Genomic DNA, 24,898 nt, shown 5'->3' with positions numbered 1-24,898 from the left:
CATGCTATTTTCAGTACCTCTATTTCCATCCCTCACAAAACTTGGTTGGGCTATGCTTAGGTCATAAAAACTCTACAATAAAGCTTACGTGAATCAATTACTCTTTGATCTCATGGTGCTCTGCAATCATTTAGCATTCTTTGCATCATATACATTCGTCTCCTAGATCAATACTATTCTCCAGAAATATTCTTATTCTCTTAGTTTACTCTTGCTTCCTAGTGGAAAGTACCTGTCTTTCAACACCCAATTTCACTGATGAATCTCTTGTTAGTTCTTAAGATACACATGGCCAGACAGTTATGCTTAAGGAATATGCTGAGTCAGTCCTAAAAGTCAATCCTAAAATCCTAAAAAGTGTTAACCAACATGGGAGGAGAGGCGTTTTTAAATAAATGATAAGAAAAAATAATGAAAAGCGTAATGTAATCAAGTGATTTTTTTCCCCCTGAAAAGATAATGCTGTAGAATGTTATTTTTGTTCTGTTTAACTAGGTTGGCTCTGATTATTTTCACAATTATAGAGAAAATGGAGTATAGGTGTTATTTTTTTCTATTGTAGAAATCCTCTGAAAAGAATTGCTGAGAAATTGTTTTAGTGGAAAGATATATCATGTTAACTGTAACGTTACAAGTGTTGTCTATTTTTACCTGAGGAAGGAGAAGTGTCTGTAATAGTGATGTTCTGAATGCATTTTCCCCACAGTATCCAAATTCATCTTATAATTAACTTGGTTAGAATTTTAGATTATTTTTAAAGTTGGCATGGAGCATAGTTTTGGACTTGAAAAATTACCATGTCCTCAATCTTCCATGAATTCCACAGTAAGATGTTCATTTTGGCTTCTGTTCACATGCAGCTATTTTCCAAGGCAGTCCCATTCATAATATTCTTACTGTGATGGGAATGAATAGTATCTAATCTCATATAGTACACAGATCATGGCTAGAACAAATACTATATCATATGATATAATGGCATAATTAAGTATATATAACTTGAAAAAATTCTTTCTATTATGATGTGTTATTTTTGTTTTGTTTTGTTTTCTCTGAGGAGCTCGTCCTAAATAACAGACTTCGCTTAATTGTGTGAGATGTTTGTTGTGGTAGCTAAATGTTATCAGAGATCTAGAAAGTAATAAGATGTATTAATTGAGAGAGATAAGGAAAGATATAAAAGCCAGTATTTTTAATAGCAGAGCACACACTTTACTCTTTAATTAAATCTAACTTGTTTGAGAATTTAATTAAAGTGGCAAAGAGCACAAGGAAGAATATTGTGAGAAACTTTCATAACGCAGTCAAACCTGCAAAAATACAGAAAGAAGAAATCAGCTTATTTCGCCTTTTCTTTAAAGGCTGATATAAGGAAAGAAAAATAAATCGTGTGTGTGTATGTGTGCGTGTCTTCATGAAGCTGTAGATTGAATAGATTTAAATGATTTTTTCTAAATTACCAAACTCTTGTTTGTTTCAAATCTGATTTTTCACTTAGTAACTAATTAAAACTTGCCTTTTTTTTAGCAAATTAAAAATATTTTAAGCTATCTTTTAAATTGAGTATCCAAAGATCTGTGTGATAGAATCAAAGAAGCGTCACAAATTGGTTGAAGACAAAATTCATGGTGCTTTTCAAAGCTCCCTTTCAGCATAAGACTGAAATCAGGTTACAAGAATAAAATCAGGTGCAAGCACTTTGTGAGGCCCTGGAGCTTCAGTGGGAAGAACAGGACATCAGATTCTGTCCCTTCTCCCCAAAACACAAAACGTATGTGGCATGTTAGCAGGGGAAAATAGACATTTTGAGGACGTGCTCAAAAAGAACAGAAAGATATTTGGTAGCAAGTGCTTCTCTGAATTATTTAATATCCCAAAAAGGCATATTAAATGTGATAATTCTACTTTTCTAACTTTTCTTTCCCATATAGGTTGGTAGAGAGCAATTACAAATACGTTTGTGGAAAATACTATAAGGAATTGTACTTTCACTTGACCTCAGGATACAGAAAAGCTACCTTCACTTGATTATGTTGATAAAGTTGTTAAAATGACTAAAGCTTAACAAGTAGTACAGATTGGAACATCAAGTCTAATATGTTTTACTTACTTATAGAATAGCATGTGGTTTAGATTGCCGACTGCGTGGCAACTGAACTTTTGTGAATTCACCATCATAAATTCACTTATTAGGAATTCATATCATGTGGTTTTATGAAGATAACAAACAGCAAAGAGTATTCTTAGAAAACAGGTTGAATTAATATAAATGACAATTTGAGCCTATACTAGGAGATCACGTTATTGAGGACAATATTCCTGAATATGTGGTAACTTACTGAAATATAATTTTACCAGGCAGATTATCTTTTTTTTTCCAACCTGGTGAAAAGAAAATGCTTGTTTCCCACTCTTCTTTTTATGCACACCATTTTAGGAGTGAATGTTTCATATTTATTTTTCATTTGTCCATTAATTTTTTTCCTCTTCAGGTGTAATCTAGCCCCTGTGGTGGAGTTTGCTGCAGATGTGGGAACTAAATCAGATTTTATTACCATGAATCCATCAGTTGTACAAAGAGCATTTGGAGGCTTTCGGAATGAGAGTGACAGAGAAAAATTTGTTCATAGACTTTCCATGCTGAATGACAGTGTCCTTTGGATCCCTGCTTTCATGGTCAAAGGAGGAGAGAAGCACGTGGAGTGGGTTAATGCATTAATCCTTAAGAATAAACTGAAAGTGCGAACTGCCTATCCATCATTGAGACTTATTCATGCTGTCAGAGGGTAAGTGTCTGGAAAGGACCAGTCTGTCCTTGGCACAATGGAACACATAACTAAACATTTTCCCTAGACAGGAGGGAGCCTCAGTAAAATCTCTCAATGGATATATGTTTCCACTTTTTTTATAATGGCTATTCTATTTATCAAATTGAATTTTGTTTATGTACCATATTATTTTAGCTCACTCTCTTTCTTGAAAAAGCAAATATTTGAACTTGGCACTTATTTACGTCTGCTTTTATGTTTTGCTGTGTGAAAAAGTAGTAAGGATTCATAGTAAAGTTAATGAATTTGAGGTAAGAAAACTACCAACAGAAGTTCTATATGGCTACTGGGCAATATTATGGAAGCATAAATGTTAGAGGTATTTAAGGAGCAATTAAGTCCCATCTGTAGTTAAGAGGCCTACCAGAGATAGAGAAGGCTGGCTGAGATGACATGCCTTAATGCTCCCCCGGCCACAAGTCGCAGATGTCATTTTTATGAATTAAGTCAACATTTCCCTTTTATTAATAAAAGCTCAGATGTAAAACCTAAGAAACGGACTTTTATTTAAAAGCGGCAAGTGACCAAAAGGCCAAATTCAGTCATGCATACGTATAAATCTGTAAAATATGTAATACAAATATAAGCAATGATGTACTTTATTGAATATCTACTGTCAGATATTGGAGGCAGAAAAATGAAGAATGCTGACCACTGCTTTAAAGGAATGCATGGGTTTTACGGTAGAAACAAACCCATATATAACTAGCTAGGACATAAACTCATGGTAAGGTGGTATATTGTCATGAGTATAGTATTTGTTTCTCATATTAGCAAAGAAGACTTAAAAGTCTAGTCAAGTCAACTAGACTTGAAGAGCAGAATAGTTATTCACCAGGAATAAAAAGAAAAGGAGACAGAGACAGGGACAGAGAGATGGCGAAAGAGAAAATGAAACAGAAGGAAATATTATTGCATTATTAGAGTGACCTGAGAAGGAAATAAGTACATGGTCAACTTGTGAAATAATGGAGTCCATTGTGGAGCATTGGAATACAAATTTAGAAATATAACTTAAGATCTGGTTAGGAAGAGAATCAATTTTATTTTGCATAAAGCAAAGTTATATGTGTGAATTTAGGAGAGTAAATCTTGTAACAGCTGACTTTGCATGGGCAAGAAGAGGTGCTAAAGGTGTGAAGGCCAATTCCACTTTTTGATTAATTTACTCATAAGATGATAAAGATATAGGGCAGAATCAGTGGCCATGGGAAGGAAGGGCAAGTGCAAGGGACCTATTAAGTAGAATGGCTGGAAGTTCTAAAAGAAAAAAGGTTTCCAAATGCAGAGTTAAAAATAGTCTGCTTCAAAAACTGTAATTGAGGCTGGGCTAAGGTAGTTTTCATTGTGTTTTGTTAATGTGATACTTTCCTTCCGGGATTGACGATTTCCTTGGTTAAAACTCGAGACAGTTTCTTGGATTGTGTTATTCTGTACACAATTAAATTGCATTCTTATAATTAGATCATGGTTATTCAACATTCATTCTTCTGATGTTTGACATGAAGCTTCAACAAAGTAAGATAAAATACATTCATTTGGAGGATAAGTAATTTTTTTTTTTAATTACGAAGATTCCTGGTAATTACAATCTAACTCTGAAGAAGAGAATCTGTTTTTAACAGGGTAACTTTATACAGCATTGTGCTAAGAACACATCTTATTTTTTGACATGTTAATGTTGAATATCATTTGAATGTGAATTTTATAACACTCTATCTTATTGTCTTATCTTATACACAGACACGCTCTGACACACACGTGCACATATACCTACACACTTCAGTGATAGCTTATTAGATTCAAAAACAAATATTTTATAGTAATTACTCCTTGATTATAGGAAACTAATAAATTTTAAGATTACTGATTTATTACTATTTTTAATAGACTATTTTTAGAGCAGTTTTAGGTTCACAGCAATGTTGAGAGGGAGGGACAGAGACTTCCCATATACTCTCTGCCCCCACAAACGCAGAGCCCCATTATCAACATCTTGTACCAGGGCTTTACATTGGTTACAACTGATAAACCTACACTGACACAACATTATTACCCAAAGACCATAATTTTTACAACAGTTCACTCTTAGTTTGTATATTCTGTGGGTTTGACAGATGTATAATAACATGTATCTACCATTATAGTATCGTACAGAGTAGGTTTGCTTTCCTAAAAGTCCTCTGTGTTCAGCCTGTTCATCCATACCTCCCCACTAACTCATGGCAAGAACTGTTTGTTTGTTTGCTTGTTTTTGTCTTCATAATAAAAATGTATTGCTGAGCAATTTTCCACTGAGCTGATATATCATAATAAGAGATGCATTTACTCATCTCATATATTTAGATTTTATGTAGTTTTCTGTTATTATAGATAATGTCCACTATCTTCTTTTTTTATTATGTTCAGTTTGTTTGGTTTTTTATTGTCTCTATTGTTTTGCCTTTTTTCAAATATCATGTAATAGGAATCATTCAGTATGTAGCCTTTTCAGATTGTCTTCTTGCACTTAGCATTAAGCACTTAAAGTTCCTCCATGTCTTTTCATGGCCTGATACTCATTCTTTTTAGTACAGAATAATATTCCATTGTCTGGTTGTACCAGTTTATTTATTCATTCACTTGTTGCTTCCAAATTTTCGCAATTATGAATAAAGCTGTTATACACATCTGTGTGCAGGTTTTGGGGCGGACATAGTTTTCAACTCATCTGGGTAAATAGCAAGGAGTACAATTGCTGGATCTTATGATAGGACTATGTTTAGTTTTATAAGAACTTGCCAAACTGCTTTCCAAAATGGTTGTACCATTTTATATTCTCAGCAGTAAGGAATGAGAATTCCTGTTGTTCCACATCTTCACCAGTTGGTGCTTTCAGTGTTCTGGATTTTGGCCCTTCTTATAGTTATGTAGTGTTATTTCGTTGCTGTTTTAATTTGCACTTCTCTGATGACATATGATATAGAGCATCTTTTAATATGCATATTTGCCATCTTTATCTCTTCTTCAGTGAGATGTGTGTTGAGGTGTTTGGCCCATTTTTTTAGTCAGGATGTTGGTTTTTTTTTTTTGCTGTTGAGCTTTAAGAGGTTTTTGTATATTTTGGATAACACTCCTTTATCAGATATGTCTTTTGCAAATATTTTCTCCCAGTCTGTGGCTTGTCTTCTCATTCTCTTGACAGTGTCTTTTGCAGAGCTTAAGCTTTTGTTTTTAATGAAGTCCAGCTTATCAATTATTTCTTTCATGGGTCGTGCCTTTGGCGATATATCTAAAAAGTCATTGCCAAACCCAAAGTTATCTAGATGTTCTTCTATGTTATCTTTTTTTTTAAGATTTTATTTATTTATTTGAGAGAGACAGACGTAGTGACAGAGAGCTCGAGCAGGGAGGAGAGGGAGAAGCAGATTCTCCGCTGAGCCGGGACTTGATCCCAGGACCCTGGGATCATGACCTGAGCCAAAGGCAGACGCTTAACCGACTGAACCACTCAGGTGCCCTATCTTCTAAGAATTGTATAGATTTGCATTTCACATTTAGATCTATCATCTATTTTGAGTTAATTTCTGTGACAGATATAAGATCTCTGTCTAATTTCTTTTCTTTATATGTGGTTGTCTGGTTTTTCTAGCACCATCTGTTGAAAAGACTATCTCTGGGGCACCTGTAAGGCACACATCAGAGGACAGGAGAAAGGTTTCAGCACGTGCACAGTCTGGGTTCTCCCGGCAACCTCCAGCCCAAGATGGCACCAGGAGAATCTTAAAAAAAAAAAAAAAAAAAAAAAAGACTATCTTTGCTCTGTTGTATTACATTTACCTCTTTCTCAAACATTAGTTGACTATATTTATGTGTATCTATTTATGGGCTCTTTACCTGTTCTGCTGATCTATTTGTCTATTCTTCACCAACATCATGCTGTCCTGATTATGCTACTTCATAGTAAGTCTTGAAGTCAGGTAGTTTCAGTCCTCTGACTTTCTTCTACTCCATCAATATTGTGTTGAATATTCTGGTCTTTTGCCTTTCCATATAAGCATTGGAATTAGTACTTTTGTTCCCTAAATTGTGTTTTATATTTCTTCATTCACTATCAATATCAAAACACAAAATAAGTGGTATGGTTGGAATGGAGCATGTTCAATGAATTAGAATCCAGATAGAGTTGTACATGATCAACAACTTTGAATTCATATATACTTTTTATAGACTTTCCTAAATATAGAAAGTACAGAGCATTTTAATAACTAGTTCATCAATACTCTCCTTTTATGTTTCATCTTACCCACTTTCCTTCCATAACCATTATAAGCTACTTCACTAATTCCTAAGCATTTGATTCCAAAGAGTAACAAGACAAAACAAACTTCTGACCACTGATGAAGTTAATGGTACACTTTCTTTTGATTACTGTGCTTTAGGTGTTTTTAACAAGACTTATTTTGAATTCTCCAGAAGGAACTTACCTTGCTACTTTACTGCTTATACGTCTACATTCTCCCCCTCAAGTGACAAGTGATTGAATTCTAAAAACTGTGACCCAGGATATAAAAAGTAGCTCTAGAGTTGCTTTTCACCTTTCAAATACATTGTAAATTTGTATACATGGTATATGTGAAAAGTAATTTCACTTATGGAATTAATGACACAAATACATTAATGCATGCAGTGTAGCATTTCAACATGTTTGTACTCTACAAAGCTACTGAAACTCTGAAAGAAAATAAGGAAGTACAAATGCTGATGAGACAGATTCACATGATATGAAAGCAAGAACAAACTCCCCGAAGATCTGTTCTTTACATATCTGTTTTACATCTCTCTGAAACACTGTGGTTAATAAAATTCAGGGAAATAGTTTAGAGAATTTCATAGCCTCTGTTGATTATTGGAGTTTGTTGTCTCTGATAAAAGGTTGGAGCTCCTAGTATGCATAGTTTAGTGTGCACATAATCACTCTGTTAAAATGTGAAGGGCCTTCCAAGTACTGCAATTACAAGTAGAAAGTTTAAGTGATTTGCGAAGCAAAAGGTTCTTGAACACAATGAGAATCATTTAGATAGTTTTCATGTTGCCAAGCTTCATTATTTAAACTTTTTTCCTGTCTGAAAATTGTGATGGCTCACTAACTTTAAACATCTATTTAATTGTAGGATTTTTTTTAAGCTCTAAAAATATAACCATCAGTCGCAAAATTAAGAGATTCTTAGATTATGTTTTAATGAATGCTCATTCATCCCAAGCCATATTAAATAAAATAGGAGGAAAAAATATAGCTAGATTCTAATTTTAAAACAATCTTACAAAATAATGACAGAGTAATCTAATAGGGACAAATAAAAGATACATTTACAAATTTAAGAGACTATATGAATGTATTAAAGTGGTTTGGGGTTGCAAACTTTTCATTGGTATTTCTTCACAAGCTACACATGATTAGATATTTTACTTATTATTTTGCAATTTTCCTTGTGAAAAATGGAGCAATTTTCATAGGACTTTAAGAATGAAGAGGGGAGTTTGAAACTTTAAAATGACATATTGAAACTTTAAAAATGTGACTGCAAGATATAAAAAAATCAGTTCTTTTACATTTATAATAAAATTATCAGCGGACAACCTACAATATCCTGAAACAAACATTTAACCTAATGGCATAGTTTAAGATATAATTTTAAATTATAAGACATATCAAAATATTTTTAAGGTTTTATTTATGTATTTATTTATTTTAGATAGAGAAGGTGAATGCACATGGGTGGGGGGGAGCAGAGGCAGAGGGAGAGAGAATCTCAAGCAGACTCTACGCTGAGCATAGAGCCTGATATGGTGCTCAGTCTCACAACCCTGAGATCATGACCTGAGCCAAAACCAAGAGTTGGATGCTTAACCAGCTGAGCCACCCAGGCACCCCTCAAAAAATATACATATATATTTTTAAAGGTTTGTCTTATTTTTTTAAGATTTTATTCATTTATTTGACAGAGAGAGAGAGAGACAGAGGGAACACAAGCAGGGGCAGAGGGAGAGGGAGAAGCAGGCTTCCCGTAGAGCAGGGAGCCCGACCCTGGACTCCATCCCAGGACCCTGGGATCATGACCTGAGCTGAAGGCAGGATGCTTAACCGACTGAGCCACCCAGGCATCCCTCAAAATATATATATATAGATATATAAAGATTTTATTTATTTATTTGGCAGAGAGATACAGAGAGAGAACAAGTAGGCAGAGAGGTAGGCAGAGGGAGAGGGAGAAGCAGGCTCCCCACCGAGCAGGGAGCCCGATGCCGGACTCGATCCCAGGACCCTGGGATTATGATCTGAGCCGAAGGCAGCCGCTTAACCAACTGAGCCACCCAGGCGCCCCCCTCAAAATATATTTTTATAAAGTATTTAGTCTTAGCCAAAAAAATCCTATTTTTATAATTACTATGATTTGATTCAAAATAGCCAAGTGTTTTATTGACTGGGATGGTTATACTTTAGTTTCTTACTTTTTAACATGGTGAAAAAAATATCAGCATGCAAAAAGTAGATCCTTACTTCCACTACCAAGTGCAATAGATAATTTCTTAAGAATTCTCCAAGGAAAGAGATTAGATACATATGTGTATTTTAAAATGATGTTTTATATGCATAAACATGTTACACATAAATTGCTGATTCTTCATTAGAATCATATGTAGTCTTCTGCCTCTTTTTTTTTTTTGCATGTTGGTACTTTATGAAGTTTGCTCTTTTAGTTCTCATCTCTATTATTTTATATCTTAATTATAATTCTCTTACCTCTAGTAAGATATTTATATTTAAGAGCATAATTGATTTTTTTTAATTTTATTTATTTATTTGACAGAGAAAGAGAGAGAGAGATCACAAGTAGGCATACAGGCAGGCAGAGAGAGAGGGAGAAGCAGGCTTCCCGCTGCACACAGAGCCTGATGCAGGGCTTGATCCCAGGATGCTGGGATAATGACCTGAGCTGAAGGCAGAGGCTTAACCGACTGAGCCACCCAGGCACCACAAGAGCATAATTGATTTAAACTTTAGATTTGTTTGTGATCATTCTGGAAAATATATTCAAACATTTATGTTTGAATCCTTTGCCCCCTGATGATTATTATGAAGCATTAAAATATTTAAGCCAAAAATTAAATATTCAAGTCTTAATTATTTTATAAATTTATATGATCCATTAGTTTTATTTCAATTCTACTATAATAAAAATAATGTATCTATCCTATTTTGTCATCCCCCCCAATTATTTGTTTTAATATCAATATTCATACAATAGGAACTATACTCTCATTAAATTGATAAACACTTTGTATTAATCGAGATTAACATATAGATTAAGGATTCGCTGGTTATTATTGAGATTAATAAAAGTACATAATGTTCTATGTGTTGGTAATTCTAAAGTTTCCAACAATTCTGTAAACAACATCTTCACCAAAATTATTTTTTTTAAAGATTTTATTTATTTATTTGACAGAGAGAGAGGGAACACAAGCAGGGGGAGTGGGAGAGGGAGAAGCAGGCTTCCTGCTGAGCAGGGAGCCAGATGCGGGCCTTGATCCTAGGACCCTGGGATCATGACCTGAGCCGAAGGCAGACACTTAATGAATGAACCACCCAGGCGCTCCACCAAAATGATTTTTAAAAGAAAGATACGTTCAGTTCATGTAGATTTTTAAAATTTGTTATGAGTTCTACTTATCATTTTTGTTCTTTATCTTTTAGTGGGGAATACATATACTACCCTTATATTTGACAAACCTTCCAAATATTTCTTACTTAAAGGATAATTTAACAACTACAAAAGAAATGTACAAGTGTGAGACAAAATGACTACATGACTGCTTTAAATTTGCTTGGAATTAAGAAATTTCATATACCCCATGATCTATAGCAGTGTTTCTCAAATTGGAGTCCACAGATGTATTTTGCAGGTTCTGAAAAATGTTCTAAATCTTTTGAAAACTTGTTTCTACATTGATCCAAACTGAGAACACTGGCTTAGAGAATTTTTAAGAATTATTTAGGAGTTTGAAATACAAGGAGGGTCAAAATAAAACATCAATTCTGTCCATGGATAGAGTATTTACATCTTTCAGACTCAAATTTGTATCCTTTAAAAAGTGGGTATTAACATAATAATCATTTAAATTCTTTTCAGTGCTGAGTTTCACTGGTTTTGTGCTTTAATTGTTCTTACTCAAGTAAATATTCGAAGCACCATGATACATCCTTGTACTTAATTTTTACAGACATTCTCAGAAGTGCCTTCTCTTAATCTAAATAAAAAGCTTCATTTAACTTTTGATCATCATGATAATTGAGGTAGCTTACTAAAATATTCCTGCTTCAAAGACATTTCTTTTAGAATTTAAATATTCTTTATCTTTTTCAAGACCATAATTAAGCTAAATGTTTCCTTTTGCTGGTAAAAGATACACACAAACAGACACACAGATATACACACAAATAGGAAGATAGATAGGTAGACAAATACAGAAGTATCTGTAGAAGATAAAGGTATGTATGTTTGTTACGGAGCCATTTAGCCTATTGAGTTTATTCTTTAAGTTTTTAAAATTATTAAACTTTTAAAAAAGCATAGCTCTTTCTATAAGTGCAAATTATGTAAAATTATTTCTGGAGTGGTGTTTATATGTTGTATACAGGAAAAATAAAAGTAATACATATATGCTATATATACACAGAACATAAAACAACATTAAATATAGTATTAATATTTTATATACACTTACAAAGTATGTAATGTACAGTATAATACACTATTATAAATAAGTATTTAGCATATGATATACTAATAGTATTCCATGCAAGTTGCTTTGCTAGACGTTTTGCCTGTCAAGCACAGTGCCAATAATACACTGGCTTTGCTTATAAAGACAATTCATGTTGATTCATGTTCAACTTGCCATCACTAGGAATTTTCAAAGATTAGTTTGCTTTTGCCATGCTTAATATATAGCAAGAGTTTCCCACTTTATATTTATTTTGTTGGTATTTGTTGTGCTACCTTGAATTTATTCTTAGTAGTTTCATCTTGTGTTGGGAGGATAGGTATTCTTTTCCACTATTACTGTAAGTGACTAAGAAAACTTTTGAATTATTTCCTCTTATTCAAAATATAAGATGATATTCTATTAATTTGCATATTTCATGAACAGTATACTTATTTCTTCAATTTTGTCATTAAATAAAATTATGTTTAGCAATGGAATATCACTTAATATACCCTCTTAAGTTTCCCAGGGTTTTGCTGGATCAATGAGGATTTTTTTGGCACACAGCCCCTAAACTAGCAGGCTGTGAGTTCTTCATTCACAATTTAATAATCAAAGTCACAATTTCTAACTTGTGGATTTAAATGTAGGAAGGAGTAACAAGCCTTGCAGAAATCAAATCAAGTGACATCTCTAGTTCACCTCTTAATGGTGTGGTTGTCATTGTTCTAAATTTTTCATTATCCAAGTATATCTTTCTTTTTATTTATTTATTTTAGAGAGAGAGTGCTAGTGCAAGGAGAGCTAGAGGGGGAGGGGCAGAGGGGGACAAAGGGGGACAGTGGGAGACAGGCAGGCTCTGTGCTCACTGTGTGTATTCCAACCTGAGGACTGGATCTCAGGACCCTGAGATCTTGACCTGAGCTGAAATCAAGAGTCAGATGCTAACCAACTGAGCAGGCCAAGCACCCCGAAGTATATCTTTCTATTAAAAGAAAAAAAGCACACATTAGTTTATTAGTTGCTTTGTTAAATGTATGATTTTTTTCCCTTATTTTTTTTATTTGGTTGATACACAGTTACATTAGTTTCCATGTACAACATAGCAATTCTACTTCTCTATACATCATGTGATACTCACCACAAATGGAGCTCCCACCCGTCACCATACAACACCATTACAGTATCATTGACTATATTCCCTATGCTGTGCCTTTTGTTCCCATGACTTACTAATTCCACAATGGGATTCCTGTATCTCCCACTCCCCTTCACCCATTTTGTCCATCCACCCACTCCCTTCCTCTCTGGCAGCCTTTAGTTTGTTCTTTATTTATAGGTCTGATTCTACTTTTTGTTTGTCCATTCATTTGTTTTTCTTAGATGTTACATGTGAGTAAAATCATATGATATTTGTCTTTCTCAGACTTATTTCACTTAGCATAATACTCTCTAGGTCCAACCATGTTATTGCAAATGGCACTATCTCATCATTTTCATGTCTGCATAATATTCCATTGTATATATAACAATGTATGATTTTTAATATAGCTCTTAACAAATAGATTGTATCTTCACATATCTCTGAGTATCAACTTTTTTTTCCACTTTTAAGACTAACACAAAAATACCATTTCTCGGATGCTAGTTACTGCACTCATCTGTCAGACGTGAAAATCTTTCATTTTTAAAGAGTGTAAAGATAAAAGGCTATATAAAATTAGGGTAATCCTCTGCAGTCTAAATTCTTGTGAATGGGATGAGCTTGCAGAATTTAAATCAGACCAGCCTCCCAGTAGAGTTTCCAGTAAAAGTAAAGACTGAAATAGACCACTGGTAGTGAGTATGAGTTCATCACTGTTACTCAAATGGATTGTTTTGGAATATTGGACCAAGTCAAAGTCACACAAGGAAAAGTAATTTAAAAAAAACAACTTTCAAGATCGTGACATTCACTCCAAATGCTTTCTGAAAATGGCTTACTTGTTTTAAATTTAGTCTTATGCCAAAAATTTTCCAAATTGTTTCTATTTTGACCAATGATCAACACAGCTGTAATATTTCTTTTAAAAAACATGCCTCTTTCTTTAATATTTTTGGGTAGCTAGACTCCTGCATAATAGGTGTTTTAAATCTCATGATATTTCCATGATGGAGTATTTCTTCCCTTGCTGGGGATGCTGATATTTACCCTTCTGGTGCTGCAGTGTTTCTGAAATCATAATCCAGTTACCTTTGTGTCACAGTATTATTTGCTAGCAGGTCCTGTCATTTGTATTTCATTGTGGAATGTGAACATATAAATGGCTTACATCTGAGAAATCATTCACAGGTATATGGCTCAAAAAGGAAGCTATTGAAAGTGCAGCTGATAGACTACCCTTGGCCAACATATTTCCCAATTCTTGGTTCTTTTTCATTGAGACTAAAAAGTTCTGCAAAGTATCTAGAATGGCTTTTGAGCAGTGAGGAAGCCTTCGTGGCCATCAGTGACAGTGACATATCCTAATTTTTTTTCCGTGGTATGCATTTTGTTCTTTTCTCCTTCTGGATCATTTCTATTATTTCTTCAAGTCTCAGTTTAAAGGTAAGTTCCAGTTGGGCACAATTCCTGACTCTTGTCCCTTTCTCAGAGATTGACATGGGTGTCTTTTCTTTATTCTACTTATAAAGGATTTATGTCTCTAATAGAACAGTAATCAGAAAATATTATTACTTTTCATTTTGTTCTCTATGTTGTAAATCTCGTAAGGGCAAAGACTGATTTTTCTATCTCTTTATATAAATAAGAAAAAGGATGGAAGGCCTGTATTCATTATGGTGGGGGCTGGGACACAGGTGCAAAAGTGTAGAGAATCGAGTCATGAAAAAGGGCAAAGTTCTACTGAAGAAAGACTTTGAAGTCTGATTCAGGGTTCTTTTTTAGAGCAATCAAAGATGTAGGGCAGCAAGCTGGATGGAGGAAACTTTTTTTTTTCAATCAGTCCGTGTACGACTGGAAATCATATTTACCATTTAGCTAATGTGGAAAAAAGAGGAGAACCATGCCAATAAAGAAGGCTTGAATCTCAATAGAGATAGCTTATCTTCCCAGCAATTTATTAATTAATCGGCTGATATATATCAAAAAACCAACTTGTACCCAGTACCCACATAATTGTAAATCAATGCTTACTAAATTGTACCTGCCTAAGGTATTGTTAGAATGAAAATGTAAGACTAAGTTCTGATTAAAAAGTAAATGAGCCATAATAATGAAGTGAGACACTTGGGAACATCCAGAATGAATATCTGTAAATTCATCCTGGTCACCTAAGAAAATTGCCTTAAGTTCCATACTTTAGTAACTTGGTAACTTAGAGTTATTTCTTGATTATTATCTTGAGCTTTATCTTCCAAAACTGTATAAATATATGTATATGATTTTTAAAAATATTAATTTTCATAGTGTTTCCTAGAAGAAAAATGGCTATCTTAAACACTTTAGCCAGGGACATAAATTGATTTTCTTCATTTTTTTAAATTCCAAGACTGAAATTTAGTATTCAGAACAAATGTTTATACTGCTATATTTAAAAGCTACAGGAAAAATTCAAAGATTTATTGCATAGGTTATATTCATTACATGCTTTGGCTGTTTATTGCCTTTCTACTTTCAAGACCCAATCCTGTAATGAGTCGTAGAAAGTATATAAATAACCTTAGAAATTCCCTTGTTTCTCTGACCTTTCAGGAAAAAAAAGAGGAACACTGATCAATATGCAAACTATGTTGAATTAATCTGCATAAAGCTATTCTAATTTAAGTTCAGGTGACTGGAAATTTATTACATTATGGAATTTTTAATATACACTAAAATAATTGTGAATTTAAAATAAAAAGCAAATATAATGAAATTTTAAACAGTGAGAGTGACTAGATATTGAGTTTGCCAAGGAACATTATAGAATCAACTACTCCATAAAGCTTTAAAAAGAATTGTAGTTCCTTATTTCCGTAGAATAACTTAGATGTGGTTTAGCTTTAAGGGAATAGTTTAGATTGGGTGTTTCCATCTGATTGATCATAACCAATCAACTAACTCTAGCTCCTAATATGGTTGATTAGATGATCACAGTCTCAGGCTACAATTTCCATATGGCTTATATGGAAATATCTATGGCTTAGATATTTGAAATGCCAGCTGGTACCAAGATACCAGCAATATATGAGAAGCGAATAAGGCAAAAGACTTGGGACTTGGGTACTAGAATTTTCATGTAGGAAACAAGTTATTGACAGTGTCTCTCGCATATTTCAAAGGCCCGTGTGACAGCATACCATGCTCCTTTTTGCAAGAGATCAAGGAGAGGGTCATCTCTCCTTTTTCTCTCTTCTCAGTGGCCTTACCCCCAAATCATTTAAAAATCTGGGTGAGTAAGCACACTGTACCAGAATAAGGGCTTTGACTATAAAATATTTTCAAAGTCCTTTTAACGATTCCTTTTAGTTATGGGTTATATAAAAACCAAGATTTGAAAAGCATATTGGAGCAGGCTAGAAACTCTGTTTTCTACAGATTCCAGTTGGAGCCATATCCCTGGGACTGACTTCTCATAAGTAAGACATTTACATTTTCGCAATCCATAGATGAAATAAGGCAAGGAAAACATTCAGAGAGGTGATAGAGCAAAATTATAGGACCCTAGAAAAAACCAATATTCAGTGGTAGGAAGGGAGACCACAGTCCTACACACGTCAGTTTGATAATTCTGACAGTGTGCCCTCAACAATGTGCATCCCAAAAAGCCAAGGGCTATTCTCTGTCCCCCACTAATATGCTGAATGATGTTCCTTTTATGCATTAATAATTGAATGTGCTCTCCCTTCAGGATAGGGCTTGTGGTTCCATATGGTTTTCTGAAGACTATATTTAAACACAATATATTTGTTGACATATGTGGGAAGTAATATTCAATATTTTATTTTGAGAACTCATCAAATCACATTATATAAGTTGTAAATCCTTACACCCTCTTCAGTGTTCATTGTCATAGCCATTTCCTCCAAATGGGGGGATGCTGGTGCTGTCACTCCAGGGGCCTAAATGAAAGTAAAATCCTGAAGTATTTTCTCAGTTCTTAAGAAAAGGTAATTTCTATCATATGTTAAGAACCTTAGCCTTCTGTATATTGTACATCTGAGACAAATATAGTACTGTATATTAACTATACTGAAATTAAAATTAAAAACTTATTAAAAAAACAAAAGTAAAAAAAAAGAACAACAGCAAAACGAAAACTTTAGCCTTCTGATACACCATTGTTACTCCTTGTCAGTAACTTAGGGTCCCGCCTAGATGGTAGAATTTTTATATGTGCCATGAAGGCTTTCTCATTCCTTAAAAGACCTTACTTCTATATAGTTTGACAGATTTTAGTTTCAATAAGAAATAACTACCTTAACTTCAAATACTCAGAAGAGAGAGGATAAAGTAACAGTACCTTAGAGAAACAGTAAGGTGTATATAACCAATAGCTAATTCTTTTTTTTTTAGGCACTTCTGTATGTTTTAATTTATTTTTTATCTGTTTTTTAATTTTATTTTATTATGTTATGTTAATCACCACACATTACATCATTAGTTTTTGATGTAGTGTTCCATGACTCATTGTTTGCGTATAACGCGCAGTGCTCCATTCAGTACGTGCCCTCCTTAATGCCCATCACCAGGCTAACCCATACCCCTACCCCCCTCCCCTCTAGAACCCTCAGTTTGTTTCTCAGAGTCCATAGTCTCTCATGGTTTGTCTCCCCCTCTGATTTCCCCCCCTTCCATTTTTCCCTTCCTACTATCTTCTTTTTTTTTTAAACATATAATGTATGATTTGTTTCAGAGGTACAGATCTGTGATTCAACAGTCTTGCACAATTCACAGTGCTCACCATAGCACATACCCTCCCCAATGTCTATCACCCAGCCACCCCATCCCTCCCACCCCCCCACCACTCCAGCAACCCTCAGTTTGTTTCTCAGAGTCCGATAGCTAATTCTTACCTAATGGCAAATAATTTGTTGGGAAGAAAGGAAGTAATCATAAAGGCCCGATGAATAGACTTGGGAAATTTGGGGAGTAAGAAGTGGAAAAGATGTGGGTGCAGAAGTACTGCTGATTTCTGTCCTCCAGTTGCTCCTTACTCTGCATCTTTATCCAGCTGGATCATGAAGTTGGACATTGAAGTTAAGGTCAGCACCAAAAATTGCAGGTGACAATTCACTGCCTTGTTAATGGGTAAATGCCTGCTGCTTTTTTGTTTTCCCATGAGTTTGTACCAGACCTCATACCTCAGCAATGGGATTACTTAGCTATATTTCCTGATTACATTTTTCTGGACAGAATATCAGTCAAATACTTTGTATGAAGAACTCAGTTATAGTCACTTGATTCTATCTTGCCTCCCCTTCTGTCCTCCAAACCGTCATCCAATGACCATGTTGGTTGTCAAAGGGAATGCGCTACAGAGAGAGAATGGGCTGGCAGTTGCTCTCATATCATTAATTTCTTACCAAAAACATATTGGTTTTGTTTCAGGCTGTATACATTTTCATTGTCAACACGAAATTGTTGTCATAATAAAAGTATGGTTCATGGTGCTTGTCCCATTCTCTCGACCCTCATTTGAACCACACTCTTAAAGTGATATTACTATCACTCTAGGGATAGTAAAAGCAGGGGAGGAATCCATTTGTCCTTCCATAAAAAATAAAGTCATAAAGTGATAGTATAATAAAGGAATTAGAAATTCTTCAGTACTTGGATTATATTCAATTCCATTGAATGAATTATATAGATTGAGTTTCCTTGGCCTTTATAACATTTCAGAGAAATTTGCCAAAATTAATTAAGCTGTAGTACCAAATAACTGAGTTCAGATTTAGAGCTTCCTTGTTTCAGATATCCAATGATATTTGTGCCAGTTAAAAACTTGGACAAAATTAAATAGCTAAAATGATGATGTGATATCTAGATATTCTTTACATAATCTAAAATACGAGGGATTCTATATTACACTATTAATATTTTTGATAATTTGGTTTAATAGCAACTCCTTTTTTCTTTTCCTTTCCTCCAGTGGATCTTATTTAAAGTAAAATTATTTACCTGCAGCTAATGTTATGATTTTGCATTTTATTCCATTGATCTTATTCCTCTCAATAGAACTCTGTAAAAATTCTGCAGAAAGTATTTTGTAGCCACATATAAAATTTTCACAATGTGACAAGCTGATCTTACATTAAAATATATATTTTTCAGTAGTGCTTGAGAAAATTGTACAGTCTTATAAATGTTAGTATCATTTTAAAACAAAAATTAAATGTTGGGGTAGGTTGTGGGCATCTTCCTAAAACTCTTTTCTTTGTTTTTGCTTCTTAATAGTCATCATTTAAAAAAAAAAAAGGACTTGATACTTTGTAGAATCTGTATGTGTTGTAGTCAACCCATCAGCAGGTTTCCATTAATAAAAGTCACTACTAGGAAGAATCATTGCTGCTAAACACATTTTGTAGTTTCTTCAGCTGGCAAATATTTTCTCTGTTTCTTTTTTCTCCTGACCAGATGCCTACAACAAAATTGCTGTAGTTTCAAAATTAGTAAGCTGATTATTTTACAGAAAATAATTAACACAGAGTATGTTTTATACAAATATTGTAGTAATACATATGGCACTCCTATTAGACAGAATAAAAAATCAAATTCAGAATTTTTCATTAAAAAAGTTTTTATGGAAACAAAATACTTTAAATCACATAATTCCACATTTTGCAAAACTGAATGAATGTGTTTCTGCAAACATTTCCCTCCTTAAGCAACATTTACAGAGTGAGTCCTGTGCCAGGGGCTGAGCTAGGTCTGGGGCTGCAAAGAAGACAACAAAGCAGGGGCTTCCTTAAGTGATGGAATCCCCACTTATAAAGTCCAGAGGTTTATGTAAGGAAGGACAAGGTTATTGGGGATTGTTAGCCCGAGGAATTTGGCAAATGCTTGGAATACCTGTGGTGGAATATGTGAGTGAGTTCACTGAGTAGAAATACACAAAAGAATTTGTAAGCAGGATTAAAGGTCAACTGAGAGTATAAACCAAGAATTCACAGTATTGCCTATTTATAAGTTTTATCAGAGTTATCTACCGCAAAACAGTCCTTTTTTGAAAGACCTAATATAATGACTCCTATACCTATGGCTTGATTAAAAAAAAAATGTTAATCAGAGTCCCAGTTTACAAAAAGCTTCAGGATACAAGCAGTGCTTCTACATGCTAAAATTTATTCTAGAAAAGGATGGAAGGTGATAAAAGGAAACAGTTATACAGCTACTGAAATGAGTAACCTGTTTAGAAATAATTCAAAGTGACAGAACAAAATTATGTTCAAACAGATTTATGGATCTCTCTTCTTTCTCCACCAAGATATACGGTGGGTTTGATGTTTACCTTATTCCATTTTTCTCATTTAACTTGGTGTGCACAGGAACTAAGTCCTTGGATTTCTCACTGTGTGTGAGACACTGAATATGACAATGAGGAGGCATATTGTGATGGCAAATAGATTAGGTGGAGGGCAGGGATTTACTGGAGAATAGAACAAAAAGAAGCAATTATGAAAGAAAAAGGTGACACACTGGAAAATCTATCTTCATTTTGTTTTATTTTTTGGATCTATGTAATAGGAAAATTTTGGAGATTGGTTTTCTTATATCCTTAACTAACCAAGCACAAGAATGTTACAAGAGCAAATGAGGCTGATCCACAGCAAAGAGACCCAAAGACAGATAAAACTATTCAGTAGGATAATGCCCTGACTGGTCAGGAGTTGATGGAAGCCTGAGGTTTCCTCTGTAGTAGAGTGTTAGGAAATAACTGCATTGCCCAAGCATTGTGACTCATGATGAAATGAATTGCTTGGGGAATTTGACATCGCTCCTCAATGTTCTGGACCTTTTAACACTTAGGTTTGATTGGGGACTTTCTAACCAAGCTGATTTGATGGTATTACAGAACATTTTCATAACTTGTGCTTTATTCCATTACAGTAACACATTGAAACATGTTTTGTAGTTTCTTTGAAAATCCCCTTTTACCCCAAAGGAAACTCTGTATTTGCCATGTATTTATATATGTTCACCAAACAGTTGTATCTTCTGCTTTGGATTTCTTTATAAATAGCACTACGATCCTCCCTAAAATGAGTAGAAAATATTTGAAAATGTTGGAAAAAGGTGTGAGGAAACTCATAACTGCTTAGAAAAACCTAAACCCATTTGAAAATCATTGGAAATTCTCATTTCATACATCAGTTTTTCTGTGTCTCGCTAATAAAACCATAATAACATAAAAGTAAAGGATCAGGAATATTTAAAAACAGATTTTAGGTGTAGTGAAAATATTTAAATGATATAATTATCCTAAAAATATATAAATGTACTCCATTTTGTGTGTGTGTGTGTGTGTGTGTGTGTGTATACACACACATTCATTAGTCCATGGACCGGCGGGGGAGGGGGGATGGTCCACATAGGCAATGGGGATTAAGGGAGGGTGCTTGCAATGAGCACCAGGTGTTGCATGCAAGTGGTGAATCACTAAATTGTACACCTGAAACTAATGTCAAACTGTATGTTAACTAGTTGGAATTTAAATAAAAGCTTGGAAGGAAAAAAGTATATAAATATATTATCCATAGCTAATTAATTTGTATTGATTTTAGTGATCCTTTGATATAAACTAGTTAAAACTCTCCTTTTACAGAGCAGATATTAAGGCCCAGAGTCCCATCTAATGAGATACTCAGTGGCAGAGCCAGAATTACTGATTCTAGGAGCAGCTCACTTTCCACCAATATCTCCATAGAAGAGTGTAGCTTCATATTATTATGACAGTTTTTGTGCCATTTTATAATTCCTTTTTGATATATTATTTTCAATATAATAATACCTATTAATTTATATAGCCTTGTACTCTTTGCCAAAGTTACATTCAGAAAGTGAATGCATTCCTATTTATATAACTTATCACAGATCCTGAGCTGTTTCTTGGCTTGTGTTTCTTGGCCAGAGATAAAAAGATTATTTTTCATAAACAAGAAGAGGAAACACCTAAATAAACTGCCTATCTAGCTAAGGATTTATATCCCAACTTCAAACACAAGTCTTTAAGTAATTCTAAAACAGAATTCCATTTTTTGTCAACTCAAAAAGAGATAACATGAATCCTATAGCTGAGCTGTGAGCGTTTCATTATATTTGAGTTCATTTACCCACTGAGGCTTTCAGCTGACATCTGCAGAGCAAAATCAAGATCTCTTCTAGAAAATTGATTGATGGTGTGCCATATTATTTGTGAAGCTCATGTCTTCTAAATTTGAATTGTCTTATTTTAAATAAAATTTGAAACACACTAAAGACCTTTAAAATATGTATTTGGCCAGAGAACAAGTGAAATTTGTATCAAAACTAAGTATCGGGGCGCCTGGGTGGCTCAGTTGGTTAAGCGACTGCCTTCGGCTCAGGTCATGATCCTGGAGTCCGGGGATCGAGTCCCACATCGGGCTTCCTGCTCAGCAGGGAGTCTGCTTCTCCCTCTGACCCTCTTCCCTCTCGTGCTTTCTATCTCTCATTCTCTCTCTCTCTGAAATAAATAAATAAAATCTTTAAAAAAAAAAAACAACTAAGTATCAACTCTTGCACATTTTAAGTTGGTGAAAGTTAAGAGGAATAAATAATAATCTGTTTTTAGAGAAAGCTTTGTCAAGATAGTTTAAATACATTTTCTGGGAAGTTTAGTGTGGACAACACAGTGTTAGGATCAGAATGTTGCTGTTTCACAATTTGCTGAAATTACCTAGTGGTAATCTTTTTTATTGTGCATATTTATTATCCTATACAAAGCAAATATGCATAAGGATATACCTGAGAAAAGTGCCAGAGAATATATTCTAAGTAACTACAATGCTGATGATTTATACTTGAGTCTCTGGACTCAAATCTTCATATTAAATATTTTAAGTTTGAATTAAACAAATTGCCTTCTTCTAGATACATAACCAAGTGACTTGTAGTACTCTGACTTTTAATTCAATGTTTAATTTAACAGATTCTTTTTCTCTGGTGCTCCCTGTTACTAACTCCCTCGGTTACTAATGTTTGGACTGGAATGAGAAAAGTAGAACTTAGATGTTATTTCTGGCCAAAACAGATTTTTAAGATATGTTGTTTATATTATTTATTTGTTGGCAGTATATGTAATATAACATTGGTCTTTATTAAAATCCCTAATTTCTTTCACTTCTCTTGTAGAAACACCCTATTGCTATTTCTATTCCCCTTCCTGATTATAGAATACGGGTAGCAAACTGATGACTAACAGTTTGATGACTAACAAAATAAATTTTGATTTCCAGTCTACTGACCTGTGTTTAACAACACAGATATTTAAAAATGAGATTTGTTGCCAACATTTAATAACCATCAGCTTTCAAATAAAAATTTCATTTTTTTGTTGGTTCTTAAAAAGTAGGAAGATTTGGCAGCCTTTATATCTGCATTATCACTATGAGCCACAGTTCAGTTCTGTATTCATTAGTCGCGGCATTGTTATCCAGTTCTTCAGAAGCTGCATAACCCTTGGCCTCGTCCATTCTGACATTCACTTATTCCAGTTCTGCTTTTTTCAGCTCTTAACCATTAGTTTCATTATTCTACCTTTTGGGAAGAGAATGAGGTATAAACATATATGGTAATTGATTCAGACAGTCTTAGAACTGGAGAAGACTTTGCATGTCTTCTAACCAAAAATCTCATTAAAAATGATGACATTAAACCATATTTGGGCAGGTTAAGTGACATCCTAAGACTCTAAGCAACTTGGCCTCAAGCATACATCATTTAACACCAAATGTTCTGCTTTTTTCACTAGCTTAAGAAATTGATTGTGAAATAGTTGTAGAAAATTACACAGTATTTCACCAATAGAGATTCTTTTCAAGCAGTGTGGCTAATAAAAACTGTTTAAGAATCAGCTTTCTGGGAAAACAAACAAACGTGGGTTATAGCATTTGTTGATTTCCGTAATGTAAATACCGCCACCATGTCCAATTTCAAGCTACTGATGAGATGTCAACCTTATTAAATTCAAGAAGATTTAACAATGGCCTCCATGAATCAGTAAGAGCCAGTTCCAGCCCACCAGACTAAATGTGTGATTCAAGGAGATTCTTATGTATCTTGTGGAGAAATTCAAGCCATTAACATACAGGCTTATTAAATAAGATCTTTTCTGTCGCACTGGCAAATCTATCAGAAATATCTAGCTCATTTATTAGAATATTTTCTTTTTATTGTATCTGTTGTCAGTTTAGATTGGCTAATGAAAATGCAATGACATCAGTGACATATATAAAAGCAAAATCAATAACTTTTATATAATTCATGTTTTTCATTTACTATACTAATCAAAATAAGCATACATAATGGATATTTTATATAATAATCTCTAAAGTAGAATCTCTAAATGTTACTGACTACAGAAAAATTACTCAAATTATTTGCCCTGCTATTGAGTTTGGCCTGGCTAAATGGTTTTGAATGGATCTTGGATTTTATGATGTCTGTCAGAAATGAATATTTACTTTAAATTTATTATTATTGACCTACATGTTCATCATTTTTTCTAAAATATAAAAACCCCTAATCTCATTAATAATAGTTATGATACGGCAAAATTCTTGTATTCTGATTTCTCTATTATAAATGCTTAAAACATTTTTTCAGGAAAAATTAATTTTTCCATTTTATTCTAGAAGAAACATGCTTACTTACATAATTGGAAATTTTTGATTTCCTAACTATTTAACCAAAAAAAACCAAATGATATTAGGAAAAATGATAGTAACTTATCTGAGAAAGTAAAATTATATTTAAGTTGTTTCCTTTAGTAATAACTAAATATATAGGAAGAAAAAATAATTTTTGGTAAAAGTTTTATACTGAAAACAAGTTTCAATACTTGATAATACATGATTAAAATATTATAACAAATATATATATACATGATTGTATATATGTGCATATATGCGTGTCTATTCCAGTTAATGCACATCCAATTCTATATCTAATTCCAGTACTCTAATGCAGGATTTTATTGAACTAATTGAATTAATTATCAATATAGGTAAGATTCATTTCTAAATAGAAAAATATATGTGTGTGCAAAGTAGCAGTTCAGATTTTTAGAGAAAATATTCATTTCACTTGTGATATGTTATTGTAACTCTCAGGGATCTAT

The 24,898-nt window shown here is 33.7% G+C and overlaps 1 protein-coding gene across 1 annotated transcript in view; it reads left to right on the top strand.

Annotated features, from left to right (window-relative positions):
• ST8SIA4 (ST8 alpha-N-acetyl-neuraminide alpha-2,8-sialyltransferase 4) overlaps window positions 1-24,898 on the top strand; it is a 97,884-nt gene that overhangs the window by 41,932 nt on the left and 31,054 nt on the right. Inside the window, exon 4 of the mRNA XM_025866843.2 lies at window positions 2,493-2,786. Coding sequence (XP_025722628.1) covers window positions 2,493-2,786 — 294 coding nt within the window. The remainder of the gene's footprint in view (window positions 1-2,492; window positions 2,787-24,898) is intronic.

The sequence above is a fragment of the Callorhinus ursinus genome, unplaced genomic scaffold, assembly GCF_003265705.2.
Source record: "Callorhinus ursinus isolate GAN/ISIS: 27379988/994484 unplaced genomic scaffold, GSC_fseal_2.0 scaffold3, whole genome shotgun sequence".
Taxonomy (NCBI): domain Eukaryota; kingdom Metazoa; phylum Chordata; class Mammalia; order Carnivora; family Otariidae; genus Callorhinus; species Callorhinus ursinus.
The sequence above is the reverse complement of the archived record's forward strand: the minus strand, read 5'-3'. Positions and strand labels throughout refer to the sequence as shown.